Below are 24,370 nucleotides of genomic sequence, written 5' to 3' on the forward strand. Positions count from 1 at the left end.
GCCAGAATCACAGACTGTCAATCCCTTTGTTTTACAGACAAGGAGCCCAAAGCCTAAAGGGGCACAGTGGCTTTCCCAAGCTCACCAAGCCAGTAAGTGGCAAAATTCAAGTGCCCGGTCTTTTAGTCCAGTTTTCCTTACACTGTACCACTCTGCCTGTAGTGGCTTTTTAATGGCAAACAAATCGCTTATTCTCCTAAGTGTTCTTGGGAGATGGGGATGAATATAACAATAAGAGCAATCCCTCCCAGGGACTTCACTGGTTGTCCAGTGGTTAAGAATCCACCTTGCAATACAGGGGACACAGTTCAATCTTTGGGAACGAAGATCCCACATATTGTGGAGCAACTGAGCCCACATGCTGCAACTCCTGAAGCCCAGGCGCCACAGCTAGAGAGTCTGTGCACCAGAATGAAAGACTCCATGTGCCGCAACTAAGCCCCAACGCAGCCAGATAAATAAATAAATAAAACCAATCTTCTTGTCCCACTGAAAGATGAACTATCTATGGGCATTTCTGGCCCTATTTTTTTTTTCCGGTTTTAAAATCTTATTTGATGCTTTGAGAAGGGAGAATTTGAGTAGAATGTGACCAAATGGTAGGAAAAGCTAGAAGGGATGGGAGAGCAGTAGGTAATCAACATGGGCAGCAACTAAGAATGTGTCAGTATTCAGGTTAACTTTATCAGACCTTTACTGTGGTCTTCCCTGTTCTTTTCTTGTTTTTTTTTAGACTGTTTTTTTAAAATTTTTTTTAATTTTTAATAAACAAATTTCTATTTGTTTATTAATTTTGACTGGACCTTACAGTATGTGAGATCTTAGTTCCCCAACCAGGGAACTGAACCTGTATCCCCTGCATTGGAAATGCAGAGTCTTAACCACCAGACCCCCAGGAAGTCCTGTTCCATTCTCTGTTCTGGACTGATACTTCTGCACACCAGAAGCCCTCTCATCTACAACACTCCAAGCTATGTGGGACTTGGATGTGGCCAAGGGTGGCGTGGTTTCCCCTTAGCTTTGTGCTCCTCACCTGAATCCTGGCACGACCAGGGTGAGAATCATGAAGTCATTGTCTGAAGCTCCAACAGCTGAATAAATGTGATCACCGGCCACCTCCCAGCCTGGAAAAGGAGAAGGACATGAGTTAGTGTCCAGTGGTCTCAAGTGCAGGGCAAATGTGCACCCAGATGACACTCTGGAAGAAAAGTAACACCATCCTTTGAGGCATCCAGAACCATCACCCAACACAAGCCATGTTACTTATCAGGCTACTTTGGTCAAAAACTCTGAAACTCTCAGAGCAAGACCTCTGCAGTGTGTGTACTGTTTCTAGTTCTGTCTCTAAAGCTAAAGTTTGCAGAATATATGTTCTTTGTCCATGGAGAGTGGAGCATTCAAGGGAGTGTGAGCATGATCAGCTCATTTTTCTCTAGACATCACTGTTAAGAACTGTGAGCTAGGAAGAACCGCTTTGGCAGGGCAGCTAGCTGAGAGCCCATGGTGGGGGGAGGTAGTTACCTGTCATGCCCCTGTACTCAAAGTTGATCCCGCTGAGGACGGTCGTCTCCATGTTCGTGGGCAGCGTGTTCCACCATTTGTATTCAAATCCCACGGCAGGCTCGGTCCCTGCTGGGCAGTGGCTACAATCTGGGGGAGCCACAAGATCCACGCATTCAGCCCGAAGGCTGCAGCCACCCCGGCTGGAGCTGTTGTTGCGCAGACAAGTGGCAACGGTGCTGGGCAGCCCCACAAAGGTGTTGCTGAGCACAGTTAACAGCAAGCTGACTCAATGTGTTTAGCAAACTTGGGGTGTAAAGGCTGACCCTTCATTCCATATTCCAGTACCCTACTCGCCCATCAAATTATTACTTTCAAAGCTTAAGTGTATCTTCGAGTCTAATACATATAGTTCATATTATTTGTCAAGTTGTCATCAGCAAATGCCTTCACATTGATAGGTCTACAGATCCCCCCAGCTCCTCTCCTGCAAATTCTGATTGTGTCAAGGTGGCCATCCCAGCTCCCCAAACCTTTTAGCTATCATCCCTGCCACATGCTGGAAGCCTCTGCTGTGAGGAGTGTGCCCCTTCAGGCCTGAGTCACATTCGCAGATGGATTGAGGAGGGAGGCAGGCAGTTCTCAGGTGGACCCACAGGCAGGGCCCGCGCTGACCTCTCTTCTGAATATGGTCCTCAGAGGTGGCCTGGCCCTTACTGCCTTCCTCAGAAGGACATGGTGTGAGTTCAGTTGACATGCTGAGTGCCCATGTGGCCCACCCATATGTGTGGTATGGGAATGGAGTGAGGCAGGGAGTGGGACGGGAGAGAGGTTACCGGAGCCATTGGAGTAAGAGCCATAAGGGCAGGGCTCGCAGGTGCTACTGTTGGTCTTGAAGAAGCCTGGGTTGCAGGGTGGGCAGCCGGTCTTCAAGCCAGAGGCAGGCAGCTTCACTGCGCCCTCCAGATCCTCGCTGCAGATTTTTGGCTGGGCCCATTTGTACATGAGCTGCGTCTGCAGAAACAGAGCCCGTCTCAGCCTGCCGTGTGGCATTAGCACATCTTCAGGAAGTTGCCTTGAGGATGGGGGGATTCTGGGCGCTAATGAAAGCTGCAGCAGGGTGGGGAACTTGGTTTGGGTCACCAGTGTATCCTAGGTACATTGCTTAGCGCCTGGCATATGGTCATGCTCAGTGAATATCTGCTGAATGAATGGACTGGGATGAAGAGGGACAGGCCTGTGTGTTGGATGGGAAGAGGGGACTAGTTTCCTCTAGAGAAAGCCCTAATTCCAGTGTAGAATCTTATTATTAATACTAAAATGTCACAGGAAAAGCAGCTGGTGAAAATCCCAGAACACAAAAAGGCATGGAGTGGAAGTGGTTTAGGTAACCCCTGGGGGAACAGAGGACGGCTCAGGTGTCCCAATTTGTCTTCTAAGTATTTTCTTTGCTTTTTCACTTATTCAGTAGACATCTATGGAAAGTCTAATATAAACATGTGACTCAGAGATGAATAACGTGGCCTGTGCCCACAGGGAGCTAGCTCACCATCTAGCAAGGGCATTGCATTGCATTACTTGCGTGCTCAGTCATGTCCAACTCTTTGTGACGCCATGGCCTGTAGCCCACCAGGCTCCTCTGTCCATGGGATTTGACAGGCAAGAATACTACAGTGGGTTGCCATTTCCTTCTCGAGGGGATTTTCCTGACCCAGGGATTGAACCCAAGTTGCCTGCATTGCAGGCAGATTCTTTACCCCTTAAGCAACTGGGGAAGTACCCTAGCAAGGGCAGCATAATAACAATCTCCCATGGGGGTATGAACCCTGTGTTCTCTGGGACATAAAGGCAAGAGCAATGAGGCTGGTTAAAGAGTACAAACTTCCAGTTATAAGATCAAAAAATTCTGGGGATCTAAGGTACAGGTGATTAGAGTTAGCATGGTGATTAGAGTTAATAATACTGTATTATATACTTGAGAGCTATTAAGAGAGTAGATATTAAACATTCTCACCACAAAAAAGAAATAGTAATTATGTGCCCTGATGGTAGTTAGCCAGCTCTATGTTGGTTATCAGCTTGCAATATGTAAGTGTATCAAATCAACTGGTACACCTTAAACTTCCACAATGATATGTGTCAATTATATCTCAAAAAACCTGAGGGAAAACAGCAAGAGAACTGATCAGCTTCCAAGTCAGTGAACAAGAGAAGCACTGTATCTGTCACTTACTAGGACCATCCCTAGTCTTTCGATGGAGGCATTGGCTAGAGAAGAGCAGATGAACTGCAGGAGGCCCCTGGTGAGTCAGGGGTGAGGTTGGGCAACGTCAGGCTTCCTGTATGGTCACTGGGCAAGAGACCAAAGGATTGCATTGAGGTGATGGTGCAAATGTGCTATGTAGCATACCATATATGTAAGAAGGTGGGTGAACAAGGCATCAGTCCATTTTATTCAGGATAAGGTCTTAACAATGTCTTGAAAGGGCCTCATGTTGCCTTAGTTGAAGATGAGCCCCGGGACAGACAACTTGTGCCCCTGCTGGGCTCAGCCTTTCTCTGTGTAAAGAGCAGTCAGTGACCAGAGACCCGGACTAGTGACCTAACCTTATCTCATCCAGCTCATTTCCTTGAGTCTAATAGAGAGAGGGGTCTGGGGAGCTGGACGACTTGGGCCACCTCCTGGAGAGCACACTCAGCAGCCCCAATGGACCAGTGATCCCAGTCCCTGAGAAACCACTGAGGCACAGCAAAGGTCATAAAGGCAATCACAGGAGCCCTTTGATTTTAAAATACAGCTTAAGAAACAAAGTGAAATTCCGAGACTGAGCAGAACCAGCGTGGGCCTGAGGGCTGACACTTCCATAAGACACTCCTGGTGACCATGTCTACTCCAGGGTTCCTCCCTGAGCTGTGCTGTGGCTGGGCTGCAAGGTGGGAGCGCCGGCTCTGGTCCCACTCATCTATAGGCCCCCAAGGTGATCAGGAAATTGCAGACACCCAGGCTTGCAAGCATCAGGGCACACTGTGGATCTAGAAGTCCTTTGCCTGAACCGGGAGGGAGAAGAACGGGGCAGAAGAAGCAAAGACAGCCACAATCAGCCACATGTTATATCCTGGAGGGAGAAGAGCAGCAGGATTGTCCTCTTAATTAGTGGGTCAACTGAGACCAAGAAAATGACAGTAATTCCTTACAAGGTCAGGAAGAACACCAGACACTTTAGAACTGGGGCTAAGGTACAACTGATAGGATTAATCGTTTTGTTTGGCTGCTGGGGAAGGGGATTTTGCTCAAAAAATGAGAATGGGGCCAGCCAGTACATGGGCGGTAAGAGATAACTATAAAAACAATCGCCATTAAGGACCGGACTTCATCCCACACTTAATTAGCAGTAAGAGAATTCAGCCAGCTGTCCAGCCAGCAAACATGTCTGCATCCTAATAGCCAACCACATGCTTAGTGCTGAATGATGCAGAATTCCCTACTCCTGTCTTCTTGGGAGGTTCTAGTTTAGGGATACAGACAGGACAGTTCATCCAGCATTGCTGATCTAAGGCAGACCCCACCACTTGTGCCCTTGAGCCATCCCTGCTCACTTCCTCAGAGTTTCCAGGCACTTGCCTGCCTCCTCCACACTTGCTGCATTCCCTGCCTGGGGAGCACTCTGGCTCTTCTCCACCTGACTCAGGTCTCTGCTCAGAGACGTCATCCTTACCCTCTCTAAGCAGAAATAGAGACCGAGATATAGAGAACAAGTGTATGCATACCAAGGGGGAAACAGAGGGTGGGAAGAATTGAAAGTGTGGGATTTATATATGCATACTATTGATACTATGTATAAAATAGATCACCAATGAGAACACATTGTGTAGCTCAAGGAACTCCACTCAATGCTCTGTGATGACCTAAATGGGAAGGTAATCCAAAAAAGAGGGATTGTTTATCTGTTTATTGTTTATCTGTTGTCTCTCCCTTCACTCGCTCCCCGACAGAAATTAAGTGCCATGAGAGTGGATGTTTCCCTGGCTCTGTGAACTGCTGCATACCTAGTGCCCAGCACAGGACCTGGCTGTACACAAGAACTAATGACCTCCTCTGAAAGACCTGCCTTGGTCCCACCCTCCAACCTGGTCACTCCTCTTCCTGGTTCCCCCAGTGCCCTGCATACAGCCAGGCCCATCTTTCTCCTCCCCATCAGCTTTCTCCTCCCCATCAGCTTTCTCCTCCCCACCATCTTTCTCCTCTCCTCCTCAGGGCAGAAGCCCATCTTATTCATCCTGGGTTCCCTGACTGGAGTATAGGGCAACAGCTGATACTCAAAAATGCCCGCTGACTCACTGGTGGAGCAGACTACAAAAAAAAAGTCTTTCTGAGGCAGAAAGCCTGTGGGGGAGAGGAAACAGGCAGAGACAGAGTAAATCAGGCCATTCTCCAATGAGCCAGGAAGCAGGAATCACCCCCCTATACCAGCCTACAAGAGCAGTGCCGAGGGGACAAGTCTGATGAGAAAGAAGAAATAAGTATGTATGGACAGGCAGTCATTGCCCAGGGAAGGAAGCGAACGGAAGAAACCTAGCAAAAGAAAATGAAAGCATTTTTTAAAAGCAGAACATATGTCAGTGAGCAGCGAAACAAATGTAGCAAAAACAGTTTCTGACCTGAAAATGAGTGAGGTCATCTCATTTTGCCTCCCCACTGGCCCCAGGGTCACTGCAGAGGTCTGGGGGGTTTTCTCAGGTGACAGCTTCACTGACCGCTGGAGCTGCAAATCTGGCAAAGCCCAAGGGGCAGGGGTCCCAAGACCGTGCTACCCACCTCTCCATTGGCATCACAGGCTGTGTGAGTGTAGAAGTAATCTTTATCTGTGCAGGCTGGCCGTGCTTTGCAGGTGGAGGATCCTTTCTCTAAATGGCAGAAGCAAGAACAAATATTTGAAGTGAAGAAAGCAGAGCTCTTGACCACTTGCACACGATGCTATAACACCCCAGACCCTGGGGTGAAGCACAGCACAGATCTTGCAGAAAGCAGACAGTGCTGCACACATACCTTCCCTTTGCCCGAGTGGCTTCATTTCCAGCCCCTGAAGACCTGTTCAGGTATCCGCTTTGCTTCCCTCCCTGATGCTGATGAGAAACCACTGGGCCTGCACTGTGGAGCAGGGCAGGGGAGGCGGGCTGGCCAGAGGACCACTGAGGGGGAAGGTGGCCGGAAGGAGCATCTGCAGATTTCTTACCACCAGCCCAATTCCCTGGAACCTGCCATCTTCCAGGTGCCTCAGAACCCTGACCGTGTGGGGTGGTTTTTCTACTCCTAAAGGGTTGAAGCAAAACCCTGTCCTAGGAAAGATTAGGACAGTGCCTCTGAATTTCCTCTTAATATGTGCCTAGAATGAAGGCCTCCCACCACTGCATTTCCTCATCTCCATTCAACCATCCTACACAAATAAAGTGATGGTTTAATCCCACTCTTTCCACTTTCTCCACCCACAGTCTTCACAGCGCTCTCTTTAAGCCTTGACCTGGACTTAATGAAAAATGTTATGAACTATCATTTTATTTACTTTACTTTCTGTGTGTTCTTATATCTAGGTTGGTTTTGCTTTAACGCTATGAACCCCTGGATAGAAACAACTGTTTCAATGAATCCCTCTTTATTTTTTAAATGGTGATAGTAAACTTTATTTTAAAATATTGATTATTTATTTGGTTGTGCCAGGTCTTAGCTGCAGCATGCAGGATCTTTAGTTGCGGCATGTGGGATCTAGTTCCCTGACCAGGGATCGAACCCAGGCCCCCTGCATTTCGAGCACAGAGTCTTAGACACTCGACCACCAGAGAAGTCCCTGAATCCCTCTTTAAATCAATGGATTTTACCTTTTTTTGAATTACAAATACTTTTCAGAGTTTGAAAAAAAAGAACTGTTTTCCTGTATCCTGAAAAATATACCTAATTCACACAATTTTTAAAATTAATTAATTTTAATTGGAGGCGAATTACTTTACAATATTGTAGTGGTTTTTGCCATACATTCACATGAATCAGCCATGGATGTACATGTGTTCCCCGTCCTGAACCCCCCCTCTCACCTCCCTCCCCATCCCATCCCTCAGGGTCATCCCAGTGCGCTGGCCCTGAGCACCCTGTCTCATGCATCAAACCTGGACTGGCGATCTATTTCACATATGATAACATACATGTTTCAATGCTATTCTCTCAAATCATCCCACCCTCGCCTTTTCCCACAGAGCCCAAAAGTCTGTTCTTTACATCTGTGTCTCTTTTGCTGTCTCACATATAGGGTCATTGTTACCACTTTTCTAAATTCTATATATATGCATTAATATACTGTATTGGTGTTTTTCTTTCTGACTTACTTCACTCTGTATAATAGGCTTCAGTTTCATCCACCTCATTAGAACTGATTCAAATGCATTCTTTATAATAGCTGAGTAATATTCCATTGTGTATATGTACCACAGCTTTCTTATCCATTCGTCTACCAATGGACATCTAGGTTGCTTCCATGTCCTGGCTATTATAAACAGTGCTTCGATGAACATTGGGGTACATATGTCTCTTTCAATTCTGGTTTCCTCGGTGTGTTTGCCCAGCAGTAGGATTGCTGGGCTGTATGGCAGTTCTATTTCCAGTGTTGTTTTTTTTTTTTTCCCCAGTTTTTTAAGGAATCTCTACACTGTTCCCCATAGTGGCTGTACTAGTTTGCATTCCTACCAACAGTGTAAGAAGGTTCCCTTTTCTCCGCATCCTCTAATTCATACAATTAAAAAAAAAATTTCCAGGGAATTCACTTTCTCCAGAGTGAAAACCACTGCTTTATAGAGTGCCGGGACAATACTGCTCCGACTGCTACTGTCCCTGGTATGACTGCTGTGTCGCCTGCAGGTAAGCAGGTGATGATGGTGAGACCTTCTCTCTCAATATTGCTTGATGAGCATTTTAGTAGAATGGAATGAGATTTTTAAGTCAGACAGATCTGGATTTGGATCCTGTGTAATCACTTAGTAGCTGTGTCACTTCTGGCAAGTTACTTAACCTCTCTGAACCTTTGTGCTCTCAACCTGTACAGCAAGAAGAGTAACATCTGCCTTGCTGGAATCAGCACATACCTGACACATTGTAAGTAGGAACTTGCTAAATGCTGGTAACTATTATCACCTGGATTTATAAGAAATCTTTTTGTTTGGTAACCATCATGGAACTTTTAATAAGGATTAAAGTTTCCCTTCTTTCCAGTTAAGGCTTATTTCTCAACTGGCCTTTTCTTCCCAAGGCAACAAATGAGTTGCTAGATCTGAGAATCTCCTAGTACTATGTTGTTGGTCTGCACTGGGGCCTCTTCTGTTCCCATCTTGTTATCCTGGGTGAGAGGAAGCTGCTGGCTGAGAAGCAGCTGGGGTCTTCTGAGCTCATTTACTCGGTTAATAAGCAAGGGCCTATTTCAACATAAGGGAATCCAGGGACTCCTGGTTTTGACACACCCGGCCAGGAGAAATTTGGGGGGAGATGCTGAAAACAAATCAATTCCCAGGACCTTGCATATTAGATTTAGCAAATTGCAAGTTATGTGTTAGAAAGTGTGTTCCACATAAGCACCTTTCTCTGCTTGTCAAATATTTATTCAAACTGACACCCCAGCTCCAGGTTTCAGCAACAGGTCCAGCTGTTTACACATTGACTAAGGCTAGACGGGTTTTAACAAATGATTAACCCAAACGCTGAGCCAGACCTCACGTTCCTAGCTCAGGTTTCATCAAGGTGTTAAAACTGGGGACTGGTCAAGTTTGAAAGATTGGCCTAGATGTTTGGTGAGAAAATGAAAAGTGATTCCTGTAGGATTGGCCCTGGGCAAAACTGTATGAAGATAAAGTTTATTTTGGGGGGCTCCACCAGCTCTTTTTGCATCTTCTTCCCACCTCTGAAAGTATAACCTCATTCTGATCCTTTTTATCCAAAGAAAACATTTCCCCTGACCATTTAAGTACCTAATGAACACAAAACTCAGCTCTGACCCCAGCACAGACTCTGGGCAAATCCCTAACCTCTCTATTGTTGTTTAGTTGCTAAGTCAGATTTGACTCTTTGCGACCCCATGGACTGTAGCCTGCCGGGCTCCTCTGTCCATGGGATTTTCTAGGCAAGAAAAGTGGAATAGGTTGCCATTTCCTTCTCCAGGGGACCTTCTGACCCAGGGATCAAACCTGAGTTTCCTGAATTGGCAGGTAGGTTCTTTACCACTGAGTCACCAGGGAACCTCTCTGAGCTTCTGTTTATTCATTTGTAAATGAGGAAGTCATTCCTGCACTGTGCTATGAGTAATAAATGAGATCGTTTTGTAAACTGTAAAGTGCTGGACCAGTGACTTCTTATTGTTACCTATACCCAGAGTGTGGTCACAGCAGAAGAGGACTGCTGGGACAGGCCTTAATGCAAATGAATAAATAAAACTAGTTCTTACTACATGCCAGACAGTGTTCTAAATTCTTTGTTTTCACCCATCCACACAATGACACTATGAGGCAGATACAATTATCATTCCCATTCTAGAGGTGAGAAAACTGAGGCACAGGCAAGTGACTTGCCCAAGGTGGCACAGCTAGTAAGTGGTGGAGCAGGGATCTGACCTGTAATGATTTCGTTCTTGGAGCCCATGCTCTGAAACACTATGCTATTCTACTAGGAAATGAGTCCCTAGTATTGAACATAGCACAGAGGAATTAACCCTAGTGATGAAATTTAAGCTATCAGTAACAAAGACACTTTCCATCAAGGCTTTGTCCTTGACATCTCCGCCCCCATCCACTCCTCATTACTCTAGGTCCTGGATATGGACAATGGCGGCTGCTGAAAGAAATCTGACTGTGGTCTCTGTCTCCAGCTCTTCCTTTCCTCATACCTTTTCCAAATGGCAACCAGAGTGGACTTCAAAAGTACAAGCCAGATTATGTCATTCTCCAGTTTTAAATTCTTTAATGTCTTCCACTGCTGATAGGATCAAATCCCAGTAGCAGTGGCACAGAAGGGTTCATCCATAACCTGTTCCCTGCCTACCCATTAGCCTTCGATGCTAATTCTCTCCAAGTAAGCTCCAGTGATGCTGAGTTATTCCTGGATCCCTGAGCCTTCTGGCCGTGGCTCCTTCCAGAACATCCTGCCTCCATCAAATCACCAACTCATCTTTCAAAACAGTTATCTTTCAAGGCCACATCTAGTGCAGCCTTTCCTCCCTCCCCAGAGAGGACGGACCACTCCCCTCTTTTGCTTCCACCACCACACATTACACTCAACACTCCTATTTCAGCACCTCCTGTACCAAGGAGTTACTTCACTTGGTGTTTTTTTTAAACCACGTTTCCACTTTTAACAGAAGCTGGAGGGCAGGTTCCAGCTCTAACCCCAGCCCAAGCCCTGGCACTCAGCTTGGTAAGCACTTGGAATATATTTACAAACAAAAGGCTAGCTGGTCACAGGGTCTCCTGTCACTCCCTTCATGTACATTGCACCAGAGGCTCTCATCATACTCTGCATTTTTGAAATCTCCCACCGACTCTGTATTCTGGAAGAATCAAGTCCCCAAGAAATTAAATGCTCTTTGTACCCCTGAGTTGAACATATTCTTCATAGTAAAAACTCACTTTCCAGTCAAAGGGGTGGATTGAGAAATCAATGGCAAAAGAAGACTAGATGGCAAGAATATAAACTCCCAAAGTAATACTTTTAGAACAGCTCTGTGGATAGACATCCATTTACATAGTGCTGATCAAAACACCCATAGGTATTTTTTCTAGAACCACCTTGCCCTTCAAATCCTGTACTACAGCCGGGCTGGAAAGGGAGCCGGAGAAAATGACTAACAAAGACTGCTATTGACAGAGCAGGGAAGAGAAATAAGAAATTCAAGTGAAAAAACAGGAATTTAGACTTAAAGATAAAAACTTCCCCTAAGAGCTAAACATCTCTGTTGTTGCTGAAAACTACACTCATTGGGCAAGATCTGAGTAGATAAATAGGACTTTTGTTTTAGGATTGGTGTAGAAATAAGCAGTTCACAAGGTCAGTGGCTGGTCTTGGCTGAGCAATCATGTACTGTAATGCGTGTGCAAAGGGCGGGTGTGTCTGTGTAAAGATAGGGGGGAGGTCTGCTTAAGAGAGGGCCTTGAGCTCGGTTTATGTATATTGTTGTTTACTTCCTAAGATGTGTCTGACTCTTTTGCCACCCCATGGACAATAGCCTACCAGGCTCCTCTGTCCATGGGATTTCCCAGGCAAGAGTACTGGAGTGGGTTGCCATATCCTTCTCCAGGGGATCTGCCCAAGCCAGGGATCAAACCTTCATCTCTTGCCTTGGCAGACAGGTTCTTTACCACTGAGCCATCAGGGGAGCCTGGATTTGTATATAGTTCTGTGTGAAAAAGGAAAACTGGAATAGTTATGAGCATTTGCAGGGGAAGGGAGAGGATTCTTTCTCTCTCCCTATCTGTTTCAGAACCTGTCTTGGAGATTGGTCCCTGGGCTATTGTCTGAGCACAGGGACCTCTGGGGACACTGCCCATCTTATACCAGAGCCCTGCTACTCCCAAGATCCTCTCAAGTAGCTAGGTTCCATTTCTCAAGTTGGGCTGCTTCAGGAAGTTATTCAGGGACTGCAGAAATAGGCTGCTATTCGCTGTCATCTTATCTTCCTTAAGAGGAGTGGTTGTTTTCAAACTGTGTTCCAAGGAATCCTGGATTTTTTGACAAGGCCTGCTTTAAATTCAGTGGATGCTTTGAGTTCAATGCATAAAAGATTATAGCTTCTTGCTATCAAAATGTTTTACACATCAATACAACCTCATGGCTCTTCTAAATTAACTGATAATAATTGTTATAAACTTAAAAACATAAATTTATACCTCTTTATCTACTGTATATAATATTTATAATCTTATTTAAGGTTTTATTAAAAAACAAAAAACAATTGCAACCCCTTTCCCTAGCTTTTCTAATTCCTCTAATTCTGAGCTGCTTTTTCTTTTTGCTATGGTACCCTGCACTTTTTGCTGTCTAATATACAATACACTTTATTACATATTTATTATTTAGTTATTATAGTTATTACTTATTCCATTTACATTCCAGGATGTAAATTCTATGAAGACAGAAAGTGAAAATATTAGTCGCTCATTCGTGTCTGACTCTTTGCCACCCCATGGACTGCAGCCTGCCAGGTTCCTTGTCCATGTAATTCTCCGCAAGAATACTGGAGTGGGCTGCCATTCCCTTCTCCAGAGGCTCTTCCTGACCCAGGAATCGAACCCAGGTCTCCTACATTGCAAGCAGATATTTTACTAACTGAGCTACCAGGGAAGAGCATGAAGACGGGGATCCTTATCTAATTTGTTTACTGATGTATTCCAAACACCTAGAATAAGGCCTGGCAGATAGTAATGGCTTGATAAATACTTATTGAATGATTTCATTTCAAGAGTGATTGGTGGATTAGCCAGGCTCTTCCAGGGCCCAGAAAACAAGGGCTCTAGAAGAATCATCTTCAGCTTGGCTGAAAGCGTGGCTCCACTTCCTGTTCATCTCTGTATATATGTTGGTACCTCCCCCCGCCCCACCCTACCCCACCCCTAACCCCCCTGCCCCCCACCCCGCCCCCACCCCGGCCCCACCGCTCCTGAAACACCAAACTCTTCCTGCCCTCACCTGAATATTTGTCAGGGTCACACTGGTGACAGGAAGTTTCTCCCTTATTGGAATAAAAGTTGGCTGGGCATAGTTTGCAGGAAGAGGAGCCCTGCTGGTCTGCGTACGTGCCAGGTTTGCAGGGGAAGCATTCTGAAGTGTAGGCCACCCCTGGGGAGGACGAACCACACAGAAAGGCAAGGATTGAGCCTGGAGACTGAGGGCTGTGGGGACTAACCCCACCCTCCCTGCAGAAGTCAGCATCAGACCCCAGACCCAACCCCACTGTCTACAATCCATACCTGTTATGGCAATGTTTCTCACCAGCACGGGCTTGGAGACTTTGGACCACACTGAGAAGGCTGTGGTTCTCCAGTAGAGAACGTTATTGCCTCGATTTAGCTCGACCTAAAAACCACAAACAGGAAAGAGTTCACTCACAGAGACAGATGCTGCTGGTCCATTGCATCAGCCTCCTGGAGGGACCCCTCCTGTTGCAGCCTGCATGGCAGCTCCTCTTCTGCTCCTCTCCCTCCGCCTCCTCAGCATTGCCCTTCTGCCCCCTTGGCTCAGTTCCTCGCTCCTCCGAAGCCTCCTCCTCCAACTCTCTCAATGTCCTCTCCCTTGTCTCCCTCAATCACATATATCATGAGCATTTCTGCGGTGAGACCAATGAAGGGACCTGAAGATACTGACAACAGCAAGGCGGAATCTCCCTCCTTTTTCTTCTCTGGTTCTGTTTATCCATGCCCAGCCCCAGGAACTGGGCCCTTTAAACCTGCAGAGCTCTGGTCCTTGGGATCAAGCCAGAGGATCGAGTCAGTTCACATCCATATTATGTCAACTCACGAGAGAAACTACAGCATCCTCATGTTGTCAGGCTCCTGCCCTCCAAGGAGAGAAGGGTGGAGGCCCAGACTGGGAGGAAGAGGCCTTTGTTCCTTGGTCCCTTTTCTGGGGTCTCTAGGGAGAGGGCTGCTCTGATACTCACACTGTGAAATTCCCATCCTTTCTCTGTGGTTTTCATCCACCTCGAGTCATCTGCATTGGGCTGGCACTGGTCATTCTGAACCTGAGGCAGCAGGAATTTAAGATCAGAGTCTCAGCTTTATAAGGAAACAAGTGTCTTACCCCACAAAGCACCAGCCCTCCACAGGGTCCCTCTTATGGGAGAAAGACAGCTCAGAACTCATGATCCTTGAAGTAGGGCAGGAGCTAGTTAACACACACAGGATGTCAGTACATTGACACTAAAGAAATGTTGCAGAACTCAGAGCTATTTTCATGTCAGAACACGGGAAAGCACCTAGGACTCTCCCAGACTGTACTGTTCCCCACCAGCATCCTTTGACTTCCATCTTTTCTTTAACTCTTGAAGCTTCAGCTCATTTTGACCACAGTTCTCTCCAGAGGGAAAAACGACTGTGAAAATTTCCCAAGCGGGACTGTGTGTGATTTCTGTAAATGCATCTGAGCCTTATGGGGTCTTTATCTCCCACCTTCCCCTGCCCCCCAGCCAGGGGCTTACAAAAAACTCGAAGATGATGCTAGAGTCTGGGTAGTAGTATTCAAAGTTAACAGTGCCGGACTGCTTCAGGTTGACGGCATACATCAGCGTGGCCGTGCACTCGTCTGTGTTGGAGGCGATATAGTCTCCCAGCGGAACCCACTTGGACCTGTGAGGAAATGGGAGCCAAGCTCACAGTCAGGAGGCCAGCCCACCAGGGCTTGCGCGATCTCAGGTCTCATGTCCTGCTAGGTCTCTGCAGAATTTCAGACTTGTGATTCATAAGCGGAAGCTTACACCTGAAAATGTTCAGTGAAGAATGACGTCTGGGTCAAGGAGCCTGGAGGTACAGCCAAGGGGCAGTCAGGTAGGTGCACCCCCACATTATACAGAACTACCCAGAAGGCAGACGGCAGGCAATATTGTGCAGGTGAGGAGTGGGGGGGTGTGGGGTAGATAACATTTATTGGTTGCTTATTATCGCCCAGATAATGAACTACATATTTTGTGTTCATGATTTCTTTTTATCAGTAAGAGGAAGTGCAATTTTGTCCCCATTTAATGGATAGAAGACTGAGGCTTGTTGAGTGTCTTGCCCAATATAACACAGCCAGCAAGTGACAGGGCTGAGATTCAAACCCAGGTTTGCCTAATTCAAAGTTGTCAAAGAAAGTCGATAAAGCTGTTTTGTAGAACTCAGAAATCTATCCAGTCTAATCCGTTTTTTGTTTGTTTGTTTGTTTGTTTTTTAATGTCCACTTTTAGATACTACTAGGAACTGGTTTTATGGGAAGGGGGAAGGGAGAAGGGATGTTGATTTTATTTTCTAAATATCTCTATTCTGTCTACCCTACCCAAGGGCTCTCCTTTTCCTCCCCAAATACCCTTCAGCTCTGAATCAATCCCAACCCACCTTCCAGCATCGACCTGCCTCCTCCAATCCCTTCTCCATGGTGTGGCTGGAGGGAGCCTCCAGAACAAAAATCAGCCCGTACCACTTCCCTGCCTGACACTGCGGCTGTGTCGCCCCCAGTTGCACTCAGTCTGTGGCTCCCTGTTGCCCTCAGGATAGTTTACAAACCCTTCACCCACTCTCTATACTCACCCTACAGAATTTCTTTCAATTCTTCTGCGAAACTTTCTCTCACCTCTGGGTCTTCCCATGCACTGTTCTCTCCTTCAACAAACTTCCTCCTCCCTCCACCTAAAATTCCTGCTCATGTCTCAGAATAAATGTCACCTAATCTGAGAAGTCCGCCTTGCCCTGCTTGTGCTACGTGTGCATTCAGCTCTTACTCTTTCCCTCTCATGATCACAGTTCAGTTCAGTTCAGTCGCTCAGTCATGTCCGACTCTTTGAGACCCCATGAACCACAGCACGCCAGGCCTCCCTGTCCATCACCAACTCCCGGAGTTGACCCAAACGCACGTCCATCGAGTCGATGATGCCATCCAGCCATCTCATCCTCTGTCGTCCCCTTCTCCTCCTGCCTTCAATCTTTCCCAGAATCAGGGTCTTTTCCAATGAGTCAGCTCTTTGCGTCAGGTGGCCAAAGTATTGGAGTTTCAGCTTCAACATCAGTCCTTCCAATGAACACCCAGGACTGATCTCCTTTAGGATGGACTGGTTGGATCTCCTTGCAGTCCAAGGGACTCTCAAGAGTCTTCTCCAACACCACAGTTCAAAAGCATCAATTCTTCAGTGCTCAGCTTTCTTTTTAGTCTAACTCTCACATCCATACATGACCACTGGAAAAAGCATAGCCTTGACTAGATGGACCTTTGTTGACAAAGTAATGTCTTTTAATATGCTGTCTAGGTTGGTCATAACTCTCCTTCCAAGGAGTAAAATCCTATTGTATTTCATTTAAATATGTGAAATATCCAAGACCTGCCACCTTGTTTAAGAAATGCAACACAGGGATTTCTCAGGTGGTCCAGTGGTTAAGAATTCACCTCCCAATGCAGGTGATGTGGGTTGGATCCCTGGTCAGGGAACTAAGATCCCACATGCTGCAGAGCAACTAGCCCATACTCCACAACTACTGAGCCCATGATCTCTGGAGCCCATGTGCCACAATTAGAGAGTTGGTGGGCCACAGTGAAAGATCCCACATGACCCAGTGAAGATTCTGTGTGCCACATTTAAGACCCAATGCAGCCAAATAAACAAACAAGTATTTTAAAAAAGAAATAAATGCAACACAGCAGAAGCCTTCGTGTTCCCCTAGCTAGTTTCAACCCCATCTACATCACACAAGCCTTTTCCCACTGCCAAGTAACCACTTTCTGGAATTTGGTGCTTAATAGCCCCTTGTGGTTCTCTGCCCTTTACTCATTGTGTATGTATCTCTCAACAATATACTGTATGATATTGCTTTGCCTATTTTTAAACCTGTGTAAATGGTATCATACTCATGGATTCTGAAACTTGCTTTTCTTTCTTCAACATGTATAATGATCAAGGGATTCGTCGATATTCACGGATGAATAAAAGCTCTTCTTTCATTTTCACTAGCATATAAGATTGCTTTCTACGGTTCACCCACATGTATTTATGCACTACTTGTTGATGGGCATTTAGGTTGTTTCCAATTTTTTGATTTGTGCACACTCTTTTAGGAACATTCTGGCACTGGTCTCCTCCTACACGTGTCTGAAGCCTGGCTGGGGAATGGGGTTGGTGAGTAGAACCACTGGGTCACAGGGTTTGTGAACCTCCAACTTTACCAGCTACAGCTATGTTATGCCCCAGAGTAGATGTTATCAACTACACCCACCGGCAGAAAACTCCTGTTGCTCCGCATCCTCCCCACATTTAGAATGGTCAGACTTTACATTGTTGCTAGTATGATATGATAGAACACTGGTGTCTCCCTGGGCTTTAAACCTTATTTCCTTGATTATTAATGAGGTTGAACATCTTATCGCATCTCTTCTGATCACACTTTAATTCTTCTTGAATTGCTTATCTTCCTGCCTGGCTTGTTGATGCCGTGAGGGCAGAGACCAAACTTAATTTGCTCACTTCTGTGTCATCAGCACCAAGCCATGGATCTGGCGTGAGAGAGGGACTCAGGGCATTAAACAGATGAATGTAAGAGACGGTGATCAAAGACAATTGTGCTATTTCACTGCTCTGCCTGAGACCAGCCCTGGTCGCCAATGACTAATAATGACCAGGTAAGGTTCCAAATCCTCATCACCGATTCAATGGGCATGAGTCTGAGCAAGCTCCAGGAGATGGTGAAGGACAGGGAAGCCTGGCGGGCTGCAGTCCATGAGGACGCAAAGAGTCGGACATCACCGAGCGACTGAACAATGATAAGGGAACCTCAGATTAGTTCACTGTTTTCCCCCTGTGTTTGTCAGAATAATATGGTACTTCCAGCTCTTCAACAGTTAGTGTTATTCTCAAGTGAAAACATATCCAAAATGCCTCAGCTGAGCTCATTCAAGATACCCAGCTAACCTAATGGTATTGATTTCTCCTTGTTAAAAGAGACAGCACTTAAAGCTGATGTGCTCCACGGCATCAGCTATAAATAACTCCTGAAGGTGGATGAATAATTAAAAGATGCCATAAGTGGGTTACATTTGCAAAATGCATTACAATTCTGACTTTTGTCAGAGCTGTTCCTAGTGAAGATCATTTCATGTTTAATAATAACAATCTGTCTTGATTTATTTCTAATGCCAGGAATCACTCCAAATCTTTCCAAGATTGCAAATCTTTCCAAGTATCATCTCATTTCCACCTTGCATGCATACATGCTAAGTTGCTTCAGTCATGTCCGACTGCGATGCTATGGACTATATAGTCCACCAGGATCCTCTGTCCATGGGACTTTCCAGGCAAGACTACTGAAGTAAATTGCCATTTCCTCCTCTAGGGGATTTTCCTGACCAAGAGATTGAACAACGTGTCTTCTTGTGTCTCCTGCACTGTAGACTTATTCTTACCATTGAGCCACTGGGGAAGCCCTTTGACTCATAATACTGAACTCTAAAATAACATAAACATTGGACTGTTAAAAGACCTGCTGCCTGGCTCAGACAGTGGTGCTTCTAGGATATTTAAGTATAGGAATGGGACATATTGCTCTAACTTTTAAAAATTCATGTGTAATACAATTAATTTTTTTATCCTTTTGATTGGGTATAAGAGAAACTTTCATGTACTTTTCTCCTATATTCCTTGTCAATATTTAACAAAGAGTAGTGGACGATTGTCTTTTACATCCATGCAACCCCCCCAACTTTTCCTCTCTAAGACCCAAGTATTGTCTTGAACACACTAAATGTTATTTGAAGGCGGTAGCATGGGGCAGTGAAAGCTTGGGACTGAGGATGAATTCTAGTCTCCCCAGTTGTAAGCTGGATAACAAAGGACAAGTCATTTAACCTCTCTGAGCCTCCAGTTCCAAATCTGTGTAATGAGAACAATAATACCTGTTTCACCCTCACAAGGGTTCTCGTGAGGATTAGAAAAAATAATGTATGCAAAGCATCTGGAATAGTGCCTGAACCAAGGCACATCATATAATTCTTATCCTTAGAATTAAATATGTAAAGATTGGGTAAGGGCAGCTCACCCATTCTGTAAGCACCTTGGACTGAGTTTTTCAATTACTGAAAAGATCCTCTTCTGAGCTGGAGAATTCTCTGGTCACCAGGGTCTCAAAGTGTTTGGAACATCTCAGCCATGACTGACCAAAGCTCTGGTCCTACTTTATCTCCCCAAACCCATAAACTTAGGATTAGGAGACCAGATTTAGAAGTTGACACCAAAGCCAGGAAGATACTCGAGGCTTTGCACAGAGTGTTGCAATCAAATTAAGGAAGTGTTTTGGCTGACCCAAAATTCCATGGTAGAATTCAACTGGATTTTGTCCTAAACAGACTGGGCCATTTGACCCTTGTGCATCTTATCAACGTCTATCTCCTGGTGGTTTTCACCTGTCACAAGTGCTTATCAGTCGCTGGTAAGCTTAGGTCAGTAAGGCTGGGCTGAGTGGGCAGCACATCCAGCAGTCCAGGGGGGCCCTGCTCCAGCCCTCACCCCAAGGAGAAGGAGAGGAGGCTGTGGAGTGCTCTCTGCAGCCCCTTCCCCAGCATGGGGAGCAGGGAGGTAAGGGAGGTGAGGGGCTAAGGGGGAGGGGCAGGGGGAGAGGAGCGACTCACGAAGTACAGTTTTCGGTGGACTCCAAGGTGCTGTCCTCAATCTCCATGTTGGTTGAGAGGCTGGCAAAGCCATGGGGCAGTTCATCCCACTCATCGAACCGGATGCCTGTGCCAAGGGAGTAGCGACCCTCAGCACACGGCTTACACGACTGGTCCTTCATGTCCAGAAACTCCCCAGCTTTGCAAGAGAAGGCTGGAACACAAGAGCGGGGACAAGGACAGGTGGTGAGGCTGCTGCCACCTAGAAGTGGGCGGGTGTGGGCATCCTAGAGGGAGGAGCAGAGGATGGAGACCTAAGGGTTTCACACACTAAGAGCCATGGTGCATCTTCTATGACCCCGCTTGCATGGACTGTCCAGATTAGGCAAATCCATAGAGACAGAAAGTAGATCTGTGGCACCAGGGACTTGGGGGAGGGGGCATGGGGAGAGATGGCTAATGGATATGAAGTTTCTTTCTGGGGTGATAAAAATATTCTGAGATTAGATAGTGGTGATAATTATGTAATTCTGTGAATAGTCTAAAAACCATTGAATTTTAGAACTTACAGGGGTGAATCATCATTGATTTATCTATTGGCTGTGCCATATGGCTTGTGGGATCTTAGTTTCTCCACCAGAGATTGAACCATAAAAGCATGGAGTCCTAACCACTGGACTCCCAAGGAATTCCCAAAGCTGTTATTTAAAAAAAAAAAAAAAGACGTAGGACCTTGTTGCAGCATTTTGGGCTATTCTTCTCATTTCCTCAGCCATTCTGAGAGCTCCCCAGTAAAAGAGGGTACCAGAGTCTCTCGTTCTGACCCCTCTGAAGGGCGCCTGGCGTTTCGGCCTTGGATTTCCTGTTGTCTCTGGCCTCTGTCTTCTCCTTTCTGGTCCCACTGGCACCATGCTGGTTGGGATTACTGTGATCTGTTAGGTGAGCTCAACCATTGCAACGTCCTCCTAACGAGTTGCCTATTTCTTGTTTTTGCTGATTCTGTGGTCAGAAGTATCTTTCTAAAATACTGATACATACTTATTTCTTTTTAAAATTTATTTATGTGTAGCTGCACTGGGTCTTTATCTCTCTCGTGGCCGCGAGCTGGGGCAACTCTTCTAGTGGTGGTGCATGGATTCTCATTGCAGTGGCTTCTCTTGCTGCAGAGCATGGGGTCCAGGCAAGCAGACTTCAGTAGTTGAAGTGCAAGGGCTCAGTAGTTGTGGTGCACAGGCTTAGTTGCCTTGCAGCATGTGGGATCTTCCCAGTCCAGGGATTGAACCCATGACCCCTGCATTGGCAGGTGGATTCCTAACCACTGAACCACCAGAGAAGCCCATACTATTATTTCTGTTATTTAAAAAATAATCAGGCACCACCCACCAACTTTTGGTTACAGACTTAAGCTCTCAATTTGGCACTCAAAGTCTTTTACAATTTTCCCCCAACCTAACCCCAACTGGCTTAATCTTGCACTCCAGACCCTCCTCTACCCCACTCCCATCCATCCCCTCCCTGTGTTGTCTCCACCTCAGGCCACATCCTCTTTTCTGAATGTGTCTGATGTCTCCCACCTCCAAGCTTTTGCTTGAGTGGTTCACCCAGCTGTTCCTGATCCCTAAGCATCCATAGGCCCATTCTTTTCACCTCATCTAACACATCATACTGATGTGTGCCTCCTACCAGGCTCTGAGCTCCTCCAGGCATGGTGGCTCAGCAACCGGCACAGCCACAGCAGGACCTCCCCTAAGGTTTGCTGAAAAAATGAATGGATAAACGGATGTCTGCTCCTCCCACCAGACTGTACGCTTCTGAAGGCAGAGGCTGTGCCTTATTTATCTTTGTGGTTCACATCGCAGGTGCACATATTAAGAACACTGGCCAAGTTTACTGAAGATGGCTGATTTGTTTCTGTTAATACTCAGATCTTAGCAATATCCATTTATTGATTTAACAAGTATTTATTTGCTCACCTACTGAATCAGGCACTAGGCTAAGCATATTTTAGATTTTAAATGCCCCCAATCTCCTTTCCAAATCATCAAAGATTCCTTGAGTCTAGTTCCTGATCTTTATTGTTAAAAATAAAAAATATTTTGTTTTTGCCTTTTCTAAAAGGAACAGCACAGGGTAAATAGCTGCTAGTGATAGGAAAGTTGTAGCTACAGAGTCCTAGAGGAGGGAATAGGAGCTGCAGGCAAGTCACTGCCTTTCCGGTTGCATGGTCAGCTCCCCAATCAGGGAACATTCTTGTTCCCTGAAGTGATGCCCAGTGCATTTTAAAGATCTGTCTCTGCAGAAATTTATCTTCTCTGGCTTCCTTTTCAAGAACGACTGCAAATCACAGTCTTTCCTAATGAGTGACTGTGGCTGGAGAGTGTAGACTGGAGAGAAATGCACAGACCAGAACAGAAAATGTATGCAAACAGAGAAAAATATCTAAGTGACACACAGCTGGAATGATTTTTACTTTATACTGTGATGGGATTTAAATTTGAAAAGAAAAATAAATTGAGATTCCCATCCATGAAATAGCACTCCTGCACCAAATCTCAGGATTTGGTGGATGGGGAGGCAGGGGTGGGGAGATCTGATTCCTTGAGGCAGCCGCACTGTCAGGAAGGGCCTAACTCGGATGGTAGGGGGCTTGGGGCAGAGGCCAAAGCTGAGAGGCAGGACTGCTTACAGCACTCGGTGCCCTTGACGGGGTCGGGGAGGCTGGTACACAGGCCCGGGGTGTGCGGCACGGCGACCCTCCACCTGGAACCTGTGCTGTCACACGCGGTGTACTCATAGTGGTACTCAGACTGCAGGGGAGAGAAGGGGCAAAGTATGCATTAGCATCTGTCAGACATTAACAGCTTCCCACCTACTTCCTGTCCAGCCAGAAGGCTACTGACACTCACCATCACAGTAATGGGCCCTGGGCCCCAGGGGAGGGGGTTGCTACAGGAAGGGGCAAGGCATCGTGGAGCTGAAATGATCCTTATCAAGAACATACAGGGCCTATATGGCCATTTTGATCATTCCTCTCCACCAGCCATGGTCTAGTCCCTAAAACCGCCACCGCCCCCCATCCCCCCGCCCGCTTTTTCATGTCTCTCTGCTGTTGTGTATAAATAATGTCCTATTAGGCCAGAGCAATGTGAGAAGGTGACTAAAGAACAGGCTAGAAATAGGTGGATTTTTTCTTGTCCCAAACTGCAGAATTTACAAACACGGACCGGCCCATGAAAAATTACAAAGGATTGTCACAAAAGCTGTATTTCTATTTCCCCCGATTTCCCTACATTCTTCATGCTCTCTTCTGCCCTGAAAAAACTATGAATTCCTGCCTCAAATTTTATGAAAACATCATATTTAGCCCAGGCAGGTGATGGGTTCTCATCACATCAGCCTGCTGCTGCTGCTGCTAAGTCGCTTCAGTCGTGTCCGACTCTGTGCGACCCCATAGACGGCAGCCCACCAGGCTCTGCCGTCCCTGGGATTCTCCAGACAAAAGCACTGGAGTGGGTTGCCATTTCCTTCTCCAATGCATGAAAGTGAAAGTGAAGTCGCTCAGTCATGTCTGACTCTTCTCGACCCCATGGGCTGTATTCACACCTAATTTCTCTGTGCAGTGAAAACTCATAGTTCACCTGATCTAAGAATAAACTGAATAACAACAACAAAACAGCCAAATCAAGCATATTAAATAAAACAAGAAGCACTGCAACAAAAATCACAGAAAGCACTACTTGGGAAAAAGAAAGCACAATAGCTGTGGCAAATACTCAAAACATTTCTTACTCTTTTAAATCTTGTCACAAACAACAGGCCACAGAATTAATGTGACTTTGGCTTTGACAAGCATTTCACAATCCTCACTTAACCAAAAACTATATTCAAGCCCTAAAGTACTTTGTATTACTGTATCCATAAGAAAAATAGAATTAATGTCCCCCTTCTACCCATATGGAAGGATGATTGCACATAAATGCAATGTAAGGAGTGGAGCTGGGGCTAAAACTGAGACAGTTTGAAGTGGGCTAACCTAAGAATTCATCAGAATCAAAAGGAGAAATCTGTACTTTTGGGAAGGGGTAAATAGACTTCATTTCATCTCTTCTAAGATGCATATTTCTTTCATATTTTAACACCTATGAAATCAAGTTGTGGCTTATACCCGACACAATAAGGAAGCACTGTGTCATGTTTTACGGAGAAGGCAATGGCATCCCACTCCAGTACTCTTGCCTGGAAAATCCCATGGACGGAGGAGCCTGGTAGGCTGCAGTCCATGGGGCTGCTAAGTCGGACACGACTGAGTGACTTCACTTTCACTTTTCACTTTCATGCATTGGAGAAGGAAATGGCAACCCACTCCAGTGTTCTTGCCTGGAGAATCCCAGGGACGGGGCAGCCTGGTGGGCTGCCGTCTATGGGGTCGCACACAGTCGGACACAACTGAAGCGACTTAGCAGCAGCAGCAGTGTCATGTTTTAATTGATGGGGTTTTCCTTTCTTTTCGGA

The 24,370-nt window shown here is 46.0% G+C and overlaps 1 protein-coding gene across 3 annotated transcripts in view; it reads right to left on the reverse strand.

Moving 5' to 3' along the window:
• The window catches only part of ELAPOR1 (endosome-lysosome associated apoptosis and autophagy regulator 1), an 83,689-nt gene that overhangs the window by 19,011 nt on the left and 40,308 nt on the right, over nucleotides 1-24,370 (reverse strand). For all 3 annotated transcript variants that reach the window (XM_059885048.1, XM_024990031.2, XM_010803262.4), the window contains 10 exons: nucleotides 22,545-22,665; nucleotides 19,880-20,072; nucleotides 14,718-14,865; nucleotides 14,181-14,261; nucleotides 13,492-13,597; nucleotides 13,211-13,360; nucleotides 6,317-6,405; nucleotides 2,337-2,514; nucleotides 1,522-1,650; nucleotides 1,034-1,124 (listed from right to left, as the gene is read on the reverse strand). In XM_059885048.1, the coding sequence (XP_059741031.1) occupies nucleotides 1,034-1,124; nucleotides 1,522-1,650; nucleotides 2,337-2,514; nucleotides 6,317-6,405; nucleotides 13,211-13,360; nucleotides 13,492-13,597; nucleotides 14,181-14,261; nucleotides 14,718-14,865; nucleotides 19,880-20,072; nucleotides 22,545-22,665 (1,286 nt within the window). The remainder of the gene's footprint in view (nucleotides 1-1,033; nucleotides 1,125-1,521; nucleotides 1,651-2,336; nucleotides 2,515-6,316; nucleotides 6,406-13,210; nucleotides 13,361-13,491; nucleotides 13,598-14,180; nucleotides 14,262-14,717; nucleotides 14,866-19,879; nucleotides 20,073-22,544; nucleotides 22,666-24,370) is intronic.

The sequence above is a fragment of the Bos taurus genome, chromosome 3 (genome assembly GCF_002263795.3).
Source record: "Bos taurus isolate L1 Dominette 01449 registration number 42190680 breed Hereford chromosome 3, ARS-UCD2.0, whole genome shotgun sequence".
NCBI classification, from domain to species: domain Eukaryota; kingdom Metazoa; phylum Chordata; class Mammalia; order Artiodactyla; family Bovidae; genus Bos; species Bos taurus.